Source organism: Paralichthys olivaceus, chromosome 20 (genome assembly GCF_024713975.1).
Source record: "Paralichthys olivaceus isolate ysfri-2021 chromosome 20, ASM2471397v2, whole genome shotgun sequence".
Lineage (NCBI taxonomy): Eukaryota > Metazoa > Chordata > Actinopteri > Pleuronectiformes > Paralichthyidae > Paralichthys > Paralichthys olivaceus.
In genome coordinates this window covers 478,022-498,510 of record NC_091112.1, presented here as the reverse complement: position 1 = coordinate 498,510, position 20,489 = coordinate 478,022, and the positions used below count along the sequence as shown (strand labels likewise).

Sequence of the window (20,489 nt, the reverse complement as noted above, 5' to 3'; positions counted from 1 at the left end):
GTGTGAGCGACGTACGACAGAGAACGGGCTGCACACAGACGCAGCGTCACCAGAGACCATTGTCCTTGAATCAGACTCTGTTGGTTTCGCTCTTCGATGCTCAACCTCTGGGCAGGTGACTCATCTGTCTCTGTCCCAGACGACCTCTGGAGCGCTTCGCCGGAAGGATCGAGCTCCGACCTCGAATCCTGGGATACGTTGGCCCGAGAGGGATCCACCTGTTGGTTGGTTCGTTGCTCGGAGATTGGACGCATCTCTCGATTAGGCTTTGAAGAACAGGACAAAAGGACGTGTGTGACTCCGTCAATCAGACTTTTCATACAAACAAACACAAAGTGATTCACAGAATAAAAGAAGAAGAAGAAGAAAAACAAGTTCACCGACAGCAGGTTGAAAGTTTTCCTGTGGTTTCATTCGCTCGTTGTTTTTTGTCTTTGTGTTTGTCTTCTATCCCATGAGCCTCAGCGGCACTTTGATGGTTAAAGATTATCGTCATGCTGACAAACTGAAATCTCTTTTACACCGAGTGTCTCGTGTTCCTACGTGTCCACCAGTGACCAGTAAATCTAATCCTTCTGTCCCTGATGAGAACAACTTCTGTCTCGCTGCTGACGCTCGTGCATTTGATTCTGAATCCAGCTGTGACGGGGACCGAACAGTTTACACCATGAAAACACATCAGCCACCAAACTGGAACCGTGAGCAAAGTGGAAAAGTGTCATTTTAATAAGAGAAAGAAAACGGAGAAATCGTCCTGACGGCAGAGGAAACAGGTCGTTACGAGCGAGGAGGGTTAGAGGACGAGGGAGGAAACCAGATCATCCAGAGGAAAAGAAAAGAAAAGTGTCTGAGTCATTTTCACTGAACATTCATCCAGAAACCAGCTGTTCTGAAGAATCAACATCTCTGCTCATGTTTATGGGTTTTAAGCCTTTTTGTGGATGAGACAGAGTCGAGTCATGACAGGAGAAGAGAGAGAGCGATGAAGTCAAAGAACAAGTCGGGACCGTGTCCACATCGTGTCCAGACAGCAATGCTTTGAGCTACACGCTAACAACAACATTCTAACATGTTGAGCCGAACCGACCAACAGAAGAACAGAGCTGGAGAACTTCTCCAGAACTCTGCCTCCGTGAGGAGCCGGAGCAAACTGATGCTTCCTGACTCCGGAGACGGGATCAAACTACGATTAGTCGACCTGCGTGTGACGGCCGAGGCTTCAGAGGAGTCTGACCCTCGCCAGAGTTCAGACTGAAACGCTGCCGTGTTGTTGGACTGCGTGAGGTATCGGTTCTCAGTTTCCTGCCGTACAGTCCTCGCTCTGTGTCTGATCCTCGTCACGCCAACCGCCAGCGGTGAAATAACTCACAGCCTCTTCTCACCTCCGCCACACGCAGCACATGTGAGCAGCACAGGGCGTCAGCGAGGAGGAGATTTACAGTCGAGCAACAGCTTCCTGCTCGATGAATGTTTCCTCCTGTTCACGTCAATCCAACAGAACACAACGTTCACTGGGCGCTGTGATAAATGTGCTGCTGACTCACTTCACTGAACCGATCAGACGATAAACCCTTCATGGAAAACTTGTGAAAACTAATGAAAACTTGTGAAAACGGTGGCAGAGGTGGTCGGTGCTGATTGTGGTGTAATGTTCATGTAAGCTCCAGCTGCTCCAACTGTAAAACCAGCAGTTTGAGTCTTTAACATCCAAGATAAAATAAACACAACCAAGTCGTCCACTGATGTCATCATCATCAACACACACAGCAGATTAACACTGGTGTGTGTGTCTGTGTGTGTGTGTGTGTGTGTGTGTGTGTGTGTGTGTGTGTGTGTGTGTGTGTGTGTGTGTGTGTGTGTGTGTGTGTGTGTGAAGTTTAAACCCTCTCCACAGTAATGAAGCCAAAATATCCCGGATCCAAAAGCTGCCATCTTGTGGTGATGACGTCATTTTGGGTCAAACACAAAAAGTCTTTAAGTTTTAAATACAAAACAAACGTTTGCTCACTTGAACCTGTTTTGGTAGTTTTGGTAGTTTTGGTTGTTTTGGTAGTTTCCTCATGCGTGACCTCGTGTCTCTGGTTTTCCATCAGAGAGAAGAACTGGAGGAACATCAAGAAACCTCCACTCACTCCTCAGGGAGACGGAGGTGAAGAGAGGGACGGGAGGGCAGCTTTTATTAGAGACACAAATATTTTCTGCCCACCTTTGTCCTTTTTTTCCCTCCATCTCCGACATGTGCTTCACCTCTCTCTCTTTCTTCTCCTCTTCCTCCCCTCCATCATTCATTCGTTCACCATATGGGGCTCCGTACCGTCCACTCGTAAAAGACTGGAGGACAGAAACCTGGAGAGAACGAGACCGAGATCAGAAAAACAGACAGAATGAAAGAGCTGCTGAGTTTCATTCATATTTTCTGTGAAGAGAATTAAAGGTTAGTTTCAGGTGAAGCAGTTGATTTATGTTCAGTGGAAACAGACGAGAACCAATTCATTTAGATCTCCCCCTAGTGGACAATAAAGTGCATCACTATTTATTCAACCTGCAGGAAAAGTTAATATTTAACATTTAATTCAATGTTTAAATTATTTTCAAAAGGTGAAATCATTCTCTGTCTCTGTCAGATGGACGTCACTCAGCGTCGGGCGCGGCCTGAGCAACGGTGTCGTCCGACTCGTGTTTGTCGAGGCGACGGGAGAACGACGGCTTCTGGAGCCACATCTGTGGAGTGAGTTGGTTTTATCACCGGGAAACTAAATACGTGACGGTGAGAGCTGCCGGGAGAACAAACAGTGATGTCATGCAGGTCCAGCAGGAAACACATCTTCATCCTCCTCCTCCTCCTCCTCACTGCTGCTGCACTGATCATCACATTCTTCAGCGTCTCAGACCCTTCACTCACTTTTCAGTCTGTCCTCTGAGGTCAGAGGTCAGAGGTCAGGGGCGTGTCACCTCGTCACAGTCGGCAATAAAGGAACAGAAGCAGAAAGAAAAAAGGTCTGAAATCCACACGACTGCATTTGTAAACTTCAACCTTGATCCAGCTGTTAACATGGAGGAGACCACATGTTATTCACGTCCAGTGTGAGCAGTGATGCATGTTCAGCCAAAGTCTGGACGGTGTCTCATCCGGACCTGTAGCCAACCACCAGGGGGCGCTGCAGATACCTCCTGCTTTATTGACTGTTGGTAAACGTTTCTCTCAAAATAAACAATTTCTGTGACTAAGTGAGTCAAGTTACTATAACAGAGACGGACAGGAAACAGCTGTGTGTGTGTGTGTGTGTGTGTGTGTGTGTGTGTGTGTGTCGCCTGCAGGTCCCTGTTTAACATTAGTGAAGCATATTTCACTCTCAGCTGTAAAAACCATCAGTTCAAACCTGAACATCTGGCTGGAGGGACACACACACACACACACACACACACACACACACACACACATTTATTGGGGACACATGACTGCACCCCCCCCCCCCCCCCCCCCCCCGGAAGCACAGCTGTCAGGTTAATGGTTCCCAGGTGAGAGGTTCCTCCTCAGACTGTAAATCACAACAAGCTGAAACTTAAATTTTAAAGAAATAAGTCGTCACATTAGTTTGAGACAAATTGTGACTTAAAAATAAAATTTCATGTTTTTTCCATGAAACAAATAAACTGACTCAAAGAGTCAAAAGAATAAATAAGAAGAATAAAGCTGGACATCACCCCGCCCCCTGGTGGCTCGCTGCAGTTTAGATTATATATCAAATAACTGGTCATGAATTATCTTCGTCTACAGTCACGTGTTTTTTCTTTGATCCTCGTGATTCAGAGAAGCTTCTGTTGGTCGATGAACTCGAGCTTTGATCTGATTCGCTGAAGAGTCCATGAAGTTCGGTTCCATCACAAAGTTCCGTGACGTCTGCAAACGTCTCTGTGAATCAGGGAAACTCACGTTTGCTCTTTAACAAATGAATGTGTGACAGAAATAATCGACTGAGTCATTTGTTTCCGAAACTCTGGAAACGATTTAAAGACGACGACTTTATTCAAATCCCACTAAATTCTCTCTGAAGCTTTAAAACTTTTTAACCTTTAACTGTTCAAATCTTCTCTGATCATGGCTCTAATCTTTTTATCTTTATTTAGTTTTTCTCTTCTCAGCTTTAACGTTTTCATTCCTCCATGTTGGTGACACCTAGTGGCCGGATGCGTTATGTTTTCAGGTTCTCTGCACTTAATATTTTTGTGAACACGATATCTCAGGAACATCTTGATGGATCATCTTCAAATCTGACAACGTTCACGTCAACTCACAGATGAAGTGATTAGATTTGGGAGGTCGAGGGTCAAAGGTCAGTGTGACCTCATCACACGTTTCTGTTTTCAGTACTTTAACTGAACTCTTAACTTCAGAAACCTTTAGCTGTGTCTCATTTGAAGACTGATTATGTCATTTCAAAACAAAGGCTCCGACCTGTGGATCCTTCTCAGCCCAACATATCCCAGGATTCATTGCTCTTCAGCGAGAAAACCATTTTTCAAAGAGGTGACGGAGCCAGCGATGCTTCAACTCAACCGAACAGCTGACATCACACACGTTAACAACTACAACTGGAAGACGCCTCCTCCGTGGGACGGGTCGATCTCGTCCTCTGAGGGAGACTCAGCTTTTATTGATATTATTTTATTGTGACCTTTCACTTCCTCTCTGCATGAAATCACCTGCAGGTACAAATGTTCAGTTTCTTTACTTTCCTGATCTCCACCAGCTGAAATCTACGTCCTGATGAAACCAGATGTTTCCTCCGACCTGGAACCAAACTCATGAAATGCGATCCTGTCAGAATCTGAACGATCAGTCTGAGTCACGACGTGGAAACCTGTCGTCTTTACAGATGTCTTATCTGACGAGAGACGAGGACATCGATCGGTCTGAGGTGGAAAATAAAAAGAACCCGATGTGACGGACACAAAGAGAAAGAACGAAAACAGAAGTTCAGTGGAAAAGTCTGGCAGCGAGAAAATCTGAGCGGATCAGTTCCTGCTCCGAAGAATAAAACATCATCGGAACTCAAACTGCAGCTTCTCTTCTCTTCTCAAACTAAACTGAGGAAACTCAAACAACTGATCCTTGTTTGAGAGGAAGAGGAGCAGCTCTTCTCTGTGACGCCTTCAGGTTTCAATAAAAGCCTCAGAACTCGTGGATCCTCGTCTACAACAGATCAAAGACATGAAACAGGTAAAGGAGAGAGCAGCCACACCCCTTTACCCAAAGTCAAAGAAATATCTGCAAAATAAACTCCTACAATCAACTGTACTCGACAACTGAAGTAGAGTAAAACTGAGTCTGTGTACGAGACCAGGACCAGTGTTTTATATTTCTAATTTCAATGATATGTCGTTTGAAGATCAACGTGAGGCTTTGATGAAACAACGAGACGAAAACAACTAATTTAGTTTCTTTTATCTTAACGTTCTAAATAAACTCATCTGGACCTTCTTCATCAAAGTGTTTGATGTGAATAAACTTTGATTCGTGGATCTTTTGAAATAAATCACTCGTGTCTCTGGGTCGTCGTCGTCATCTTGATCTTTTCTCACAGAGTTCCGTTGCCGAGCAGCCTGGAAACACACCGAAGGAATGTTGGATTGTGGGAGTTGGAGGATTTCTCTGACCCCGTGAAGTTGGATGGCGTCATTGCAGAGGATGTGACTCACTGGTCGTCAGGGGCAACCAGTCACAGTAACACTGGACTTTAACACAGAGGTCAGTGTCTCCTCCGCTGATTCGTAAACCAGCAGCTTGATCAAAGGGAGTTTGATGGTTGTGACCTTTGACCTTTGACCTTTGAAATCTAATCAGTTCATCGTTGAGTCAAACGGAACATTTGTACCGAACTTGAAGAAATTCCCTCGTTGTGTAGTTGAGATATCACGTTCACAAGAACAGACGTTCAACATGAAAACCTGCTGTCATATCACACACGTGTACATTCACACATATTTGAATGATGTCACATCCTCAACGTCCGTACAAACCGTTCAAAGCTGAATTTAACAACACAACTTTCTCCTCACGTTTGTTTTCAACAGGAATAAACTTGACACAACATTTTACTGGAAATCAAACGTGACGACAACGAACCGTCCACTTGACCAAAGTGTTGATCACATGGTTCCTGCAGCAGAGACGATTCCTCAGATACAATAAACACACCAACACACACCAACACACACTAACACACACTAACACAAACCAAACACACACCAACACACACTAACACACAAACCAAACACACACACATTAACACAAACCACACACACACACACACAAACCAAACACACACCTACACACACTAACACACAAACCAAACACACACACATTAACACAAACCACACACACACCAACACACACTAACACACAAACCAAACACACACACACTAACACAAACCAAACGCACACCAACACACACTAACACACAAACCAAACACACACACACTAACACAAACCAAACACACACACACTAACACAAACCAAACACACACACATCTAACACAAACCAAACACACACACATTAACACAAACCACACAAACACACATTAACACACACACACATTAACAGAAGTGTCACAGAAGAGTTGAACTACACACCTGCGTCACCAACACACATCAGAGAACACAGGTGATCACATGATCAGAGGATTTCTATCATGTGATCAGGGGCTGGATGGGGGAGGAGTCTCGTCCAAGTGGGGGAGGAGTCCGGTCCAAATGGATGACTGTTATGATTGTTGATTATTATGATTGTTGATTATTATAACTGTTGATTATTATGATTGTTGATTGTTATGATTGTTGATTATTATGATTGTTGATTGTTATGATTGTTGATTATTATGATTGTTGATTGTTATGATTGTTGATTATTATGATTGTTGATTGTTATGATTGTTGATTATTATAACTGTTGATTGTTATGATTGTTGATTATTATGATTGTTGATTATTATAACTGTTGATTGTTATGATTTAATTTAAATCAACAATATTTCGCACTGAGATATTTTCACGTTTTCACGTCAGTTTCCCTCAGTCTCCACTTCCTGTTCCTCTGCTCTGTCGCCCTCTGGTGGTCAAAGGAAAAATCTCATCTTCGTTTCTTTTCTCTATGATTTATATGAAATTTATTCTTTTAAATTAATAATAATTAAAACATCTTAATAAAAAGTGTTGAAATGTCCAAACACAAATGTTACATTTGACAATTTCACATTAAAAGCTTCTGTTGCTGATTGTACAAAGTGATAATTGGGATGAAATCATTATTGAACCCTGGTCTCAAGGTCACGCCCATTGACTCCTCTAGACCAATCAGGAGTGAGTCTCGGCTGTCAATCATGACGTCTGGGCCTGGTTTACTATCATCAAATAACAAATTAAATCCAAACTGATCAGATGAACAAACATCGGTGAGATCAGAACGAGCTGAAATGACAGAAACATCTTGACAAATACGATCCCACATTTCCCATGATGCAAAGTAAACAGAACTTTTTAATGTAAACTTTTAACAGATTAAATGTTTATTTTAAATTTAAAAAAATTTTCAGGATTCAGAGAAAATCTGAAATAGAAGAAAAACTTTTATTACACAATTTAAAAAATCTGAAACTTTTGGTCTAAAACATTTCCTACAAATTACGGATGAAAAAATTTCAGTCAACAGGTCAAAGAGGCTCAATTTTATTGTTTTGGCAGATTTTACATTTTCTGGAAAAGCTGAAGCTTCACAACTTAATTCTGTACAATAAAAAAAACTGAATATCCATATAATTATATTTTTCATAAATATATCGAGACAGGAGAGAAAATCCTGATGAGCACAGACTGAAGAACAAACGTGATTGGTCCTTGAAAGAAAGACGAGAATAAAAAATAGAAAAGTTTCACTGAAAGCCTCAAAAAAAATAAAAAAATATAAAAAAACAAAAATATCTACAAAGTCAACAATGATATTTTACATCTATTAAATATTTCCCACGAAACAACCACAAGATTTTTCTATTAAAAGACAAAAACAATGAATCTGACGGACGCAGCACGACAAAGGATCTGATTTTACTTTTGTCCTTGAGCAAGGCCCCAAACCTGGGCTGGAGTTCAGGTTGAGACATTTTCACCAGTAATTTAACATCTGTTTCCCTGTAGCGCTCTTTGTCTTTTTTACACTAGGATCCTTGGTCATGACGCAGCCGTCAGTCAAACATCTGGACTCCAGCGTTTGATTTCTTCTCCACATCTGGAGCCAAAAAACACAAATATACAAACGAGAGCATCAGCAGAGTCGAGGAAAACGTTTCTCCTGTTAATAACCAGATTCTCGCTACAGGAACAGGCGAGACGTTTTATCCACTTCCTGTGAAAGTGCAGTAAAGGCCAGAAGTTTTGCTGCAGCGCCACCTGTCGGTCGACTCAGTGCGGACGCGCAGAGACTTTCCTTGAATAAAAAACTTTTAGCTCCAACACAAACATTTCATTCAGTCAACGTTTTCACATTAAATATTAATAAGCAGCACTTTGTCTAAGTGCAGGCTGCTGCTGGGAGATTTTCATTTGTACAATATATTTTATATATTAGGACGTTATCTTCCAAACTTTTCGTATCGACAGGAGTTTAGAGACGAGTGGACAGGATTTAAACTTTAGACACTTTTCTGTTTCCTGCAGGAAAAGAGTTGTTGTAGAAAGAGGAGAAAAGTTAAAGTGACTTTCTCAACGTTTTCCACCGTCCGTCGCTTCTTTTGTGCACCATCACTATGGCGACGCCCCCTTAGACCCCCTCTGATTGGCTGATTAAATATTCGGCCGTCCGCCGGCGGGAGGGCAACGGTTGCCTGGGAGACGATGGCGAGGACGACGGGTGATGGCGTCCCCGGAGCGAGGTGTGGTTGCCGTGGTGATGGTGGTGAGGGTTGTGGTGGGAGGAGGGGGGAGGCGGAGGCGGGTCGCGGAGAGACGGCGGGACGGCGGAGGACTTGATGGGAACGATCCGAGTGTCCATGACCTCACAGTCCACCTGCATCATCATCTCGTAGCCCTGAGACGTGTTATACAGGCTCTCTGGAAAAAAAGAGAAATCAGATTTATTTGTGTTTGTCACAAACGTAAAAACTTTATTCACGATTGTTGAAAATGAAATTTGAATCTGATTCTGAATCTTTGATCTCTGCAGGAGAACAAAGCAGAAATAATAAGAAAAAAGATTCTAAATATTAACGTCTGTATTTTTGATCCATTTAAAGAAGCTCATGTTGCAACAATCTCCTGCGGCCAGTAGGGGGCGCAACAGAAGCCGGCATCACATTCGTAATAATGTTAAACTGATCTCAAATCAAATGTTACAATTTTATAAATTTTATAAATAGATTAATTAGCAATCTATTTATTTTATAATATAAAGAAACGAGTTCCTGAAATCCAACAAAATAAATAAAATAACTTATAATCATTTTTTATTCAGTATCACTGTGTTGAAACCACTGAACCACCAACATGGAGGGATTCTCACCGTTAACGGACATGGCCGGCATCACCAGAGACATTTTGGGTCGGCTGGTTTTATTGTGGCTGATGGCCGGTAACAGCAGGTGGTCCTGTAGGGGGCGACAGAGGACACATTCATACCTAACCCAGTGTTTACTGACGTTATAAATCAACCAGTGGAGTCGCCCTCTGCTGGTCATGAGAGAGAATACAGGTTTTAGGCTCTTCAGCATTGGCTACGTCTACTTTTATTTACAGTCCTCGGTCGAAACGCTGCGTAAACAAACTGCATCATGGGATTAGCGAAAGGTAATAAAAGCAGCCCAGTGGGCATCGTAGGGTCGTACCCGTCGGAATGAGACGACGTAGAAAGTGTCCTCTCTGCGGTCGATGGCGTCCAGGAAGTCGTTGTACGTGACCTCAGGACCAGGAAGCACCTGCAGCTGACTGCAGAGACAAACAGAGGTCAGAGGTCATCAGCGGCAGATACAACACGAGGAGACGTTAAAGGACACGAGCAGATTCTCGTACCTCTCGAGGGAGCGATGGGTCTGAATCGGCAGATATCTGGAGAAGTTTGTCTTCCTCAGCTGAGCTTTCTGAAACACAGTCGATGAAATAAGAAGCAGATCTGTTCGTTTACAAAGCAGGAGAAGAACGTGAAGAAGGTGAAGGTGAAGAAGGTGAAGAAGGTGAAGAAGGTGAAGAAGAGGAGCTGTGTCACTACCTGGGCGATCTTAGCCTTCTTAGCAATCTTTGGTTTCCCTCCAGACTTCTTCCTGTCGATCTGATGTCGATGAACCCAACCTCTCAGCTCGTCCGCCAACCTGACGACAAAACGTGTCACAGCAGAGTCAGAGAAACGAGCTGAAGAAGACGGAAAGCGACCGCCGACCACAAGAACTCAACCTGAAGAACAAACATGTTTGTGTTGATGAGTCAATAAAGTTATTTGTGTTTGAACCTCAGGGACTCGGAGCGATTGAACTGTCGACAGTCTGAGGACGTGAAGTAACGATCGATGTCCTGAAGAACCAGGTCCTTCATGTCGCTGAAGACGTCGCTCAGGTTCCTGTGACACAGACAGACACACACACACACACTTTCAAATTAAGAGTCTGAATACGTTGATTCTGCAGCTGAAGTTAAAACGACTCAGTTTAACGTCATCAGCGTAAAGTTTGTAGTTTTACTTTGGAGTTGATTAAATGATTCTCACCTGAAATGATACGACTCTGCAGCGAATCTGTCCGCCTCCGCTCCGTCCTCCTCCGTCTCTGTCTTGTCCTCCACTCTGCTCGGAGACTGAGTCGCCGCCTTCACCTGCCGCTGCTGCGGCAGCGGTCGCTGTTGCCCGATCTCCAGCAGCTGTCGTCCTGTATACCACACCACACTGTCCTGTGGGCCCGTCGACAGCTTCCTGTCCGTGATGCTGCGGAGACGAGGACCAGCACGAATTTATAAGATGGCAGCGTTGATATCCGAGATATTTTAGTGTCGTCCATTTTTATTTACATCATTGAGACAAAAGTCGGAATCAGTCACATAATTGGTTTTGTTTGACGGACAGGTTAACATGTGACCACAGACGGGATGTAACTGCGTCTACGTGTAACCTATCAAAATAAAAGATGAGAAAATGAAGACACTGAAGAAAATGTGTAAAGTGAGTTAATGAAAACTAAAGAGTGTTTGGAGGATCATGAAGCGTGAGCGAGTACCTGACGGGACCAAAGCTGAAGGTCATGAAGAGCAGAACGGCCATGACACAAACGGCTCGTTTGTTACTCGCTGAGTCGCTGCCCTGAAAAATAAAAGACGGGTTATTAAGACACTTTATTTACAAACACGCTCATTAAAACATTAACGCTCAATCATTGACTTTGCGTATGTTTGATTTTCTAACAAGAAGTTTTCCAGATTTCTTATTTTTCCAGATGTTCTTTGTTGCAGATGTGTAACGGATCCTGAGAAACTTTAAACGGAGCGATAGGTCGTATTATTACTCCTCTTGTGTCCCTGACCTCTTTCCCAGCCAGTCTCTCCCTCAGTGCCTGGTTCTCCCGGCGGAGTCGTTCGTTCTCCTGCTGCGCCTCCCTCAGCTGAGCCTCCAGGCTCTGCAGGTACTCCTTCTTCTTCTTCCTCGACTGGCACGCAGACTCCCGGTTCTTTATCATCCTCTGCTGCCGCTTCAGCACCTTCATCTGCAGGAGGGAGGGAGGGAGGGAGGGAGGGAGGGAGACAAAGGATGTAAATCTTAGGGTTTTAAAGAAAAAGAGGATTGAGGACGTTTCTTTAGAGACTGGATATTAAATTTTACACATCCAGAAAATGTCCAGAGACAATGACTCAGACATTTGTCCTCACAACTGAAGGAGGTTTTTGTGACGTTGGTAAGAGAACCCTCTGGTTTATTCAGCGCTTTACATCTTTAACGTGTAAGTGAGAAACTCCTGATGTGACCAAACCTGCGAAACACCACACAACTCCTCCTCTATCTGAGACGTAACGAGGGACTCGTTAAGGACTCGTTAGGGACTCGTTAAGGACTCGTTAGGGACTCGGAGAATCTGTGCTTCAGTTCACAGGACGATTTGAATCTGTTTCAAAACTGAAGCTCTGAGTCCTTCGAAAGATTTGATTAGAAAAAAGAACTTTAATGAGTCGTTGCGTCATCTCAACTCACATCAACGTCCCCGGAGCTGTTGCCAGGTAAAGTGGAGGTTGCCGGGACGATGGGTTTGCTGGTGGGCGGGGCTGTGGGACTGGAGCAGTGCTGGGTGATGGAGGGAGAGACCGGCTCCATCTTGACGATGGCCGGAGCTGAACCGAGACAGACGGACTGAGACAGGACGACTAGAGGAGGAGGAGAAACGGCTCATTACTGTTGTGATACAACACACAACACACCACACCACAACACAACACGACACAAAACACACACACTTCTCTTACCGGGTCTGGTCTGGTCCATGGGGGGGAGGCCCTGTAGTATGAGGGTCTTAGCCGGTGCCGGGGTCTGGGGGACAGGGCGGGAGGCGACACACAGGGGTCGGGGCTGGATGGGGGGTTTTGTGCTCAGGATGTTGTTGGTCTTTAACGTGGCGGACCTTGGCAGCACTGGGGGGGGGGGGTCGTTTACATTAATTCAGCTCGACAAACACAACAACAACAACAGGATACAGAGAGCGAGCAGTGATCCCATTGGTCACTTTCACTGGATCACTTGTTGCACGTGCTCACCTGTCGCCTGCGTCTGTAACCCACCGATGGCCGCTGGGATCTGGGCCGTCAACGGCTTCTGTGTCTGTAGTGGGGGGGGCACGGCCGACGTGGCCACGGTCACCTCCATGGATCCGAGCGGAGGAGACAGCACGTCTCCGTACATGTACGGAGGAGTCGGAGGGTTTTCACCTTTAACCGTGACCTGGACAGAACCAAGACGCAAACTGCTTTTACCACAAAGTGAGCAGCTCCAGGTTTTTTGAGACGTGTTGGACATGTAACCACACACCTGAGGGTCCGGGGAGGACGCGGAGCAATCAGAGGAGAGTGAAGACGCCGGGGAGAGAGGCTCTGCTTTCACCTGGAACACTGCGCGACAAACAAACAAACAAACAAGTCAACAACACACACTGGAAACAGGAACATGATCAGTTCTTTCTTAACAAATAGAAAGACGTACACATTTCCACTGGTAGCGGCTGAGTTATCGTCATTTCATTTTTTGTTACCGATGTTTCTCCTTCAGAGAAAAAGACAAAAGATTGTTTGATAAAATCACAACCATGAAATGAACAAAAACAAATGTTCACGACGCAACAAGCAAGTTTCATGAAGATTTGTTTCACTTCAACGTTTTCACATTTAATCACATAAACTAATGAAACGTCAAAATAAAAGTTCTAACATTCTAACAGATATATAAATCTAAGAGTTGAGAATATTTAGAAAAGATGTTGCTGTGAGAAGAAAAACGTCTGGTGTGTCATTAAACCTTCCCAGTGGGCGTCACCGGTCTTTTACCTGTGAGCAGGTTGTCGTCACTGTGTTGCCATGGTGATGTGGGGTTGTCAGGATTGAGGGAGAGCACGAGGTCGTTGTCAAACTGTGAGAGGTCAGAGGAAAAAGAAGCGGGGGGGGAGAGAGAGAGAGCGAGCGAGCAGAGGAGTCAGGATTAAAATAAGGCCAACCTGTGTGTGTGTGTGTGTGTGAGGCTATTAGCCTGATTATCCTCTGACCCATCATCTGTATCTACTGGTGGATCAACACCTGATTTTTCCTGCTGTTCGGTGATACAGGTTTATGACCTGTACTGCAGCCAGCCACTTCCTGTCTGTGAGCAGTGAACCTCAGCCCCTGTGAACTGTACGAAGGTGGAGTTTTGATTGTTTGATTGTTTGGTTTTTGTCATTGTCGTACCGTCGTGTTGTATTTCAGCCCTCGGGGGAAGTCGGCGTCCTCCCCCTCCTCCATGCTCTCACACTGGTACAGGCAGGCATCTGACGAGAGGCAGAGTGAACAAACGTGTGAAAAACTAAAACAGACATTTGTCACGTTCCACCTCTGAAAATGCAAATGGACTTGTCCTTCAAGTTTCACCTGCAGAAGTCACAAGTCAGTAAATCAGCTGCTCATTAAAGGTTCAGTGTGTAGAATTTAGTGACATCTAGTGGTGAAGTGTCATGTTGCAGCTGAACCCCCCCCTCTCCTTCCAAACATGAAGAAGAACCTGTGGCAGCTTCAGTCGTCATAAAAACTCAAAAGGTTTTAGTTTGTTCAGTCTGGACTCATGTAAACAACATGGCGGCCTCCGTAGAGAGGACCCCCTCCATGTAAATATAAAGTATTTAAATATAAAGTATGTAAATATAAAGTATTTAAATATAAAGTATTTAAATATAAAGGGCCTTTCGGGTAAAGAAAACTACAATTCCAACAATTTAGATGAAAGTAGTGAAAACATCCTGAGGATTATTTTACTTTAAATCTCTTTCACCTGAATCTTCCACACTGGAGCTTTAAGAACTTTGCTGATCGACTGGTAAACAACACAGATTTACTCCGTAACAGTCACGTCCTGGAAACCGACACACACCGACCCCAAGTGCCATCATTCTCCCATCATGCATTGCATGTTTTCAGACACAGGTGTCAACATGGATGTGGACTTTGAAACTGAAACAAACAACCGTGTGCCGGGCGGGTGTGGACGGTGACATCACACGTTTCTTAAGTTAATTCATCCTGCAGATAAATATCAACACCGACGTGTTTCAGTGTGTTTGTACGTTTCTCAACAATAAAAGCTGTTTTTACTCATTCAAAGCTGTGATGATTTATATTTGGTTTAATATCATTTAACTCACAGGAAATGAATCTGCAACTATTTCAATAAGAGAATAAAACTAATCTTTGATGAGTCAAGTTTCTAAAATGTTTCATTTTCTGGAAAACTGAAATTCTTTTGATCTTTTCTAGTTTTCACACTTTGATCTGATCTTCATCAGTCACTTTATATTGAATATTGATTAAAAACGATGATCACTGTGATATATTGAGAATTATTCACTTTATATTGATTAAATTTATAAAACATGACATCAATTTAAAATGTGATGATGAGAGACTGACCACACACACACACACACACACACACACACACACACACACACACACACACACTCAACACTTTAAGTGTAAAACTTTTAAAGTCCTTGGTTCCGCCCTCTATCCTCTATCTTCCTTTCCTCTCCTCTCTTCCTCTCATCTCTTCCTTTCCTTTCCTCTCTTCCTGTCTTCCTCTCATCTCTTCCTTTCCTCTCCTCTCTTCCATCCCTCTTCCTGTCTTCCTCTCCTCTCCTCTCTTCTTCTCTTCCTTTCTTCTCTTCCTCTCCTCTCTTCCATCCCTCTTCCTGTCTTCCTCTCCTCTCCTCTCTTCTTCTCTTCCTTTCTTCTCTTCCTCTCCTCTCTTCCTCTCCTCTCTTCCTCTCCTCTCTCCTTCCTTTCCTTTCCTCTCCTCTCCTCTCTTCCTCTCCTCTCTTCCTCTCCTCTCTTCCATCCCTCTCCCTTCTTCCTCCTCCACCTCTCCTCCTCCCCCACCCTCCCTTCCCCTCTCCGGGGCACCACAGTGGCTTGTAGCCGCCGACATGGCCTCGTGTAGCGGGTGGAGCTGCTGACTCACCCCAGTCCTCGCTGGTCAGGAGGTTATCAGCGAAGAAGCGGGTGTCCAGCTCAGAGAGTAAGTCCGTGCTCATCGCCTCAGAGGCGGCGTGAGAGCGGCGGAGAGTGCGGAGGCTAACGACGAGCTAACGGCTAACGGCTAACAGCTAGCTTCAGGTGGGGGGTGTTCACGGCAGCTTCTCTTCGTCCGTCTGCTTCCGGGTTACGTAGATAGACGTAGACACACAAAGAGGTCCCGGGAGCATGAATATAAATATCCGGAGGGTCTCGGGCTCGCGGCTCGGTGAACCGGAGCTTCTCGGTGAACCGGAGCTTCTCGGTTCTCGCAGCTTCTGACACACACAAGGAAACAGCGGCTGCTCGGCAAGGTACCGCCCACTTACAGCGCAGCAGCTGATGGACGGGAGAGAGAACCAATAGAACCTCTTCCTGGGGGGCTCGGCCCAATGGGGCGGTTGCATTTTGATTGACAGGTAAATTAGCCAACCAACGTCAACACATCGCAGGTACACGTATGATTGGCAAGCGAGTCAGCCAATCAGAGCTCACCAGGAAGAAACAAACAGTTCAGGTTGAAGCTTTAGAAAATAAAAGTGAAAGAGTGAAAATAAAATGTTTTAGTTGTTTGTCTCAGATGTTCAAGTGGTTTTATCTTTACGTGTGAAATAGACGGAGAATATCAGAAACTTAAAAATGTGTGAGATGGAAAAAGTGATCAGATTAAAGGTGCATCAAACTTTTTTTCTGTCTTTCTTCGAACATGTTGAGAAGTGGAGTTAATATCTCACAGCAACAATCCTCCGTTTAAAACGTCACAGTGAAAGAGTTAAAGAGAGTGTGGTCAGATGGAGTGAATGAGGAAGAAGAGAAGGAGCAGGAGGGACCAGTGGAAATCTTTCTCTCTCTTCATCTCTCGCTCTCATCAGACGTCTCTTCTGAAGATGATCTGTTTCATCATTTTCTGTTGGGTTTGGTTTTTACAGACTGAAAACTCCACCGGTACGTTTCAGTTATTATCATCCTTCATTTAAATGAATAATCTCATATAATTATTATTAATGCTTTAACTAGTCCTGTATCGATGTTTTGTGTTTGTTGTTTATTAACGGAAATTTGCACAGAATCTTTCGTTTAATATCATTTGTAAACTTTACTATTACACATGAAGGAAAAACCGTTCAACAAGAAATTAAAATGATTTTTCTAACTTAATATATATTGAAATAAATCCAGCAGTGAAAACATTTTGTCAATATGAATACAAACTGTGATTGATTGTTTTCTTCTGACAGGTTTTTTTCAGGACAAATTGTAACTGAACTTTAGTTTTCACAGTTTTTCTTTTAAATAAACATCTTTACACACAGATGTCAAATTCTATTTTCAAGATTTCCACCCTCTTAGTTGTTGTCTGACTGGACCACAGGGATCATGTGACCGTGAGATAAAGCAGGAAACCAGGTTAAAAGTGAGCATCAGCAGGAGAGTGACACAGATCTGCAGCTAAATATAACGGACGTGATGTGGAAACAAACTGTGATGCATCAGGAATATTTTCTGATAGATATAAATATATCTGATGAAGGAAACTTTTTAATATCAAGTCCAGAAACCGGTTTAAGATGTAGAAACTACCTGAGTACACATGAACACAGGATACGTCTTCTAATGTGAATTTAAGATCAGTTCAAGGAGGCAGGAGGTGAAACATTCAATTCACTTAAAACAGAGATGATTAAATACAATCATGTGTCAGTTAAAGGTTTTTGTGGCTCAGAGCTTCTGATACTTTCTCTCTCAGCTCTGATCCGGTTCTCGGTCCCGGAGCATCATCACGTCTGTCTCCTCTGTGGCGCCTCAGACACGTCTCATGTGATCTGGACTCGCGGGGACGGGGACGTCCTGGTCCCCGAACAGGACTACGATGCCAACGAGGAGGAGCAGCGCCACCTGCTGCTGTCTGACGGCGGCCTCTGTCTCCTGCAGCTCCTCGACTCTGACAGCGGAGAGTATCGCTGCAACGAGCAGCCGGTGGCCGAGCTGCAGGTACTGACAGGTACATATACACATGTATTTATATGTTTGTATAAAATCAACTACTGTCTGTGTAGACCTTCAGTGACTGAAAATAAAGATGGACGACACGTCTTGACCACTGCTTGGTCAAAAATGAAGCCAAAATATCTCAGATACAGGAGCCGCCATTTTGTGCTGATGACAACTGTGCAGTAGTGATCATAACAAATACCACAGCCAGCCACCAGGGGGTGAGCAAGATGTTTTGGCTTTCCTGTAGGGAGCTGTTATGTTTGAAGTGCATTCTGGGAATAGGAACCAGGTGAGCAGGTGGATCTGGGACAGTCTGAGGACACCTGTTGGGCAGGTGCAGTATGACAGGAGACTGGAATGTGAATCCAGAGGAGACGACGCGTCACAGTTTTGTCAGACGGACGTAGATTCATAAAGTCGATGTGTTTTAACATGAAAATAAAAAAGCACCTGGCCCGTGTCTCCGCCTCCTCAGGTCGGGACTTCTCGGTGTCTTCAGGCTGGACGCTGCTGCTTCCCTGCGGCCGCTCGCCCAAACCCAGACAGAGGTGGTTTCACCGGAGGAGAGGAGGCAGGCGGGAGGCCATCTTCACCCGCTTCAGAAACGGGACAATGAAACTCGAGAGGGAAGACGACCGCCTCAGCTTCATGTACGACGCCCTGCAGATCCAGGACCTGCAGCCAGGGGACGCTGGAGAGTATCAGTGTAACGGGGAGCTGCAGGGCAGAGTCACGGTCCTCACAGGCGAGTGATTACACCTCAGCTGGTGATGATGTCACACAGGATCCACCCTCTTTTCTTTTTAAGTTTCTGTCCCTGATTTCAGTTTATTGTTCATTTTCCACCTGGACTCAAATCAAAATAAACTAAATGTTGAAAAATATAAAAATAGAGACTTTATATAGACTAATAAGAATATAGTTATACATGATACAACAATGTTAATGATATGTATGAGATAATAAATACAAAAGCAAATATTTCTGAACATTGTTTTTCTGGAACTGACTCATCACATTAGAATTTTAAATCTTTTATTTTTCAGTTTATCCAGAACCAACGAGCGTCAAGATGTCGATCACGTCAACATCTGCAGCCGTGAGAACAGGTGAGTTTCTGCAGCTGCACATCTGCACTGAATTACTGTTAATTAACCACTTATATTTGAGTTAAACTGTTAATTAACCATTTATATTTGAGTTAAACTGTTAATTAGCCATTTATATTTGAGTTAAACTGTTAATTAACCATTTGTATTCGAGTTAAACTGTTAATTAACCATTTATATTTGAGTTAAACTGTTAATTAACCATTTATATTTGAGTTAAACTGTTAATTAACCATTTATATTTGAGTTAAACTGTTAATTAACCATTTATATTTGAGTTAAACTGTTAATTAACCATTTGTATTCGAGTTAAACTGTTAATTAACCATTTATATTTGAGTTAAACTGTTAATTAACCATTTATATTTGAGTTAAACTGTTAATTAACCATTTATATTTGAGTTAAACTGTTAATTAGCCACTTATATTTGAGTTAAACTGTTAATTAACCATTTATATTTGAGTTAAACTGTTAATTAACCATTTGTATTCGAGTTAAACTGTTAATTAACCATTTATATTTGAGTTAAACTGTTAATTAACCATTTATATTTGAGTTAAACTGTTAATTAACCATTTATATTTGAATTATATAAAAACAACAAACCTCTCAGAACTTTCTTCTGCCAAGAATCAACAATTTGAGACAATTTACCACAAATGAAAATCATTATTTAGGATGAAGAGCCTCTTCTTCACATGTTTTTACACCTGAAACTTAATAAACAGTTTATTGATCCAGTTTGAACGAGTGTTCTTTCCTGTTCATCAGATGCGGTTGAATCAAAGAAGAAGAAGAAGACTAAGAGCAGTTCGTTCACACACACGTCACTTCCTGTCTCACACCTGAGGCTGTGTCACCTGTTGTTGATCACATGTTGTGTGTTTGTTGTGTGTTTGTTGTGTTTGTTGTGTGTCTCAGCTCTGTTGATGGTCGCTGTCGTCACTTCGGGGCTGGTGATGCTCCTCATGATGGTCGTCTTCATTTTACTGACGAGCGTCAAGTGCAGGAGGAAACAAAGATATACAGGTGTGTGTGTGTGTGTGTGTGTGTGTTATTGTGTGTGTGACAGTATTTGTGGACTTCACATGAATGTTTATACTTGAAGAAGATTCTCGGCCTCATGTTTCCTCCTGTTTCCTCTGCAGCTGCACAGACACATGACGACACTGAGCTGGAGCCGTGGACGAGCGACACACACACCGGTAACTCTGCTGCTCTGTCCTCACGTCCTCCATTCACCTGAGGTCCTGTAACACGTGTGTGTGTGTGTGTGTGCGTGTGTGTCCGCAGAGTGGGAGGAGTCAGAGCGTTGGTCCACGACGGATGACACCATCCACTACGCCTCTCTGGGTCGACATAACTGGAGCGAGAGGCCGAGCCGGACGCCACCAGACCAAGACCAGAACCACGTCATCTACTCATCCGTCATCACCAGAGCTGCTGTTAAACACACAGCAGCCATTTAAACACACACACACACACACACACACACACACACACACTCATTCTGTTCTAAACATCAAGAATAAACACAGGAGTGTTGACATCACAACAAACATTTGTCTTCTGGTTCTTCTTTGTGAAACGCTGAAACAAAATCGTTCATTGTTATTATTTA

General features: G+C 43.6%; 2 protein-coding genes and 1 long non-coding RNA gene across 4 annotated transcripts; 2 read left to right on the top strand and 1 right to left on the bottom strand.

Moving 5' to 3' along the window:
* Positions 1-3,484: 3,484 nt before the first annotated feature.
* On the top strand, positions 3,485-6,222 carry LOC138405928 (uncharacterized). The gene is made up of 3 exons (XR_011239588.1): positions 3,485-5,500; positions 5,586-5,749; positions 6,076-6,222. It is a non-coding gene; the product is annotated as an uncharacterized lncRNA (long non-coding RNA).
* Positions 6,223-7,710: 1,488 nt separating this feature from the next.
* Positions 7,711-16,090, bottom strand: atf6b (activating transcription factor 6 beta). 2 transcript variants are annotated; one of them, XM_069516587.1, is made up of 17 exons: positions 15,711-16,090; positions 13,949-14,028; positions 13,553-13,634; positions 13,212-13,271; positions 13,041-13,120; positions 12,770-12,953; positions 12,482-12,646; positions 12,213-12,382; positions 11,551-11,730; positions 11,248-11,330; positions 10,746-10,958; positions 10,491-10,598; positions 10,254-10,353; positions 10,058-10,125; positions 9,874-9,973; positions 9,552-9,636; positions 7,711-9,103 (listed from the first exon to the last, which is right to left on the bottom strand). In XM_069516587.1, the coding sequence occupies exons 1-17, from the start codon at positions 15,781-15,783 to the stop codon at positions 8,814-8,816; spliced, it is 2,121 nt and encodes a 706-aa protein (XP_069372688.1). In that variant the 5' UTR covers positions 15,784-16,090; the 3' UTR covers positions 7,711-8,813. The 2 variants fall into 2 exon arrangements, with proteins under 2 accessions (XP_069372688.1, XP_069372689.1); XM_069516588.1 differs by lacking the exon at positions 13,212-13,271 and having other exon boundaries at positions 15,711-16,088.
* On the top strand, positions 15,631-20,427 carry LOC109645875 (uncharacterized). The gene is made up of 9 exons (XM_069516599.1): positions 15,631-15,767; positions 16,478-16,708; positions 17,511-17,765; positions 18,234-18,503; positions 18,805-18,867; positions 19,640-19,678; positions 19,790-19,897; positions 20,017-20,073; positions 20,162-20,427. The coding sequence occupies exons 2-9, from the start codon at positions 16,564-16,566 to the stop codon at positions 20,335-20,337; spliced, it is 1,113 nt and encodes a 370-aa protein (XP_069372700.1). The 5' UTR covers positions 15,631-15,767; positions 16,478-16,563; the 3' UTR covers positions 20,338-20,427.
* The last annotated feature ends 62 nt before the right edge of the window (positions 20,428-20,489 follow it).

Excerpts from the sequence above, each read along its gene's own strand:
- LOC109645875 (XM_069516599.1), top strand. The coding sequence starts at position 16,564 with ATGAGGAAGAAGAGAAGGAGCAGGAGGGACCAGTGGAAATCTTTCTCT. Across the intron at positions 16,709-17,510 it reads ACAGACTGAAAACTCCACCG|CTCTGATCCGGTTCTCGGTC; the intron begins GTACGTTTCAGT and ends TTTCTCTCTCAG. Across the intron at positions 18,504-18,804 it reads CAGAGTCACGGTCCTCACAG|TTTATCCAGAACCAACGAGC; the intron begins GCGAGTGATTAC and ends TTTATTTTTCAG.
- atf6b (XM_069516587.1), bottom strand. The coding sequence starts at position 15,783 with ATGAGCACGGACTTACTCTCTGAGCTGGACACCCGCTTCTTCGCTGAT. Across the intron at positions 11,331-11,550 it reads AGAGACTGGCTGGGAAAGAG|GGCAGCGACTCAGCGAGTAA; the intron begins GTCAGGGACACA and ends TTTATTTTTCAG. Across the intron at positions 9,974-10,057 it reads ACCCATCGCTCCCTCGAGAG|TCAGCTGCAGGTGCTTCCTG; the intron begins GTACGAGAATCT and ends TTGTCTCTGCAG.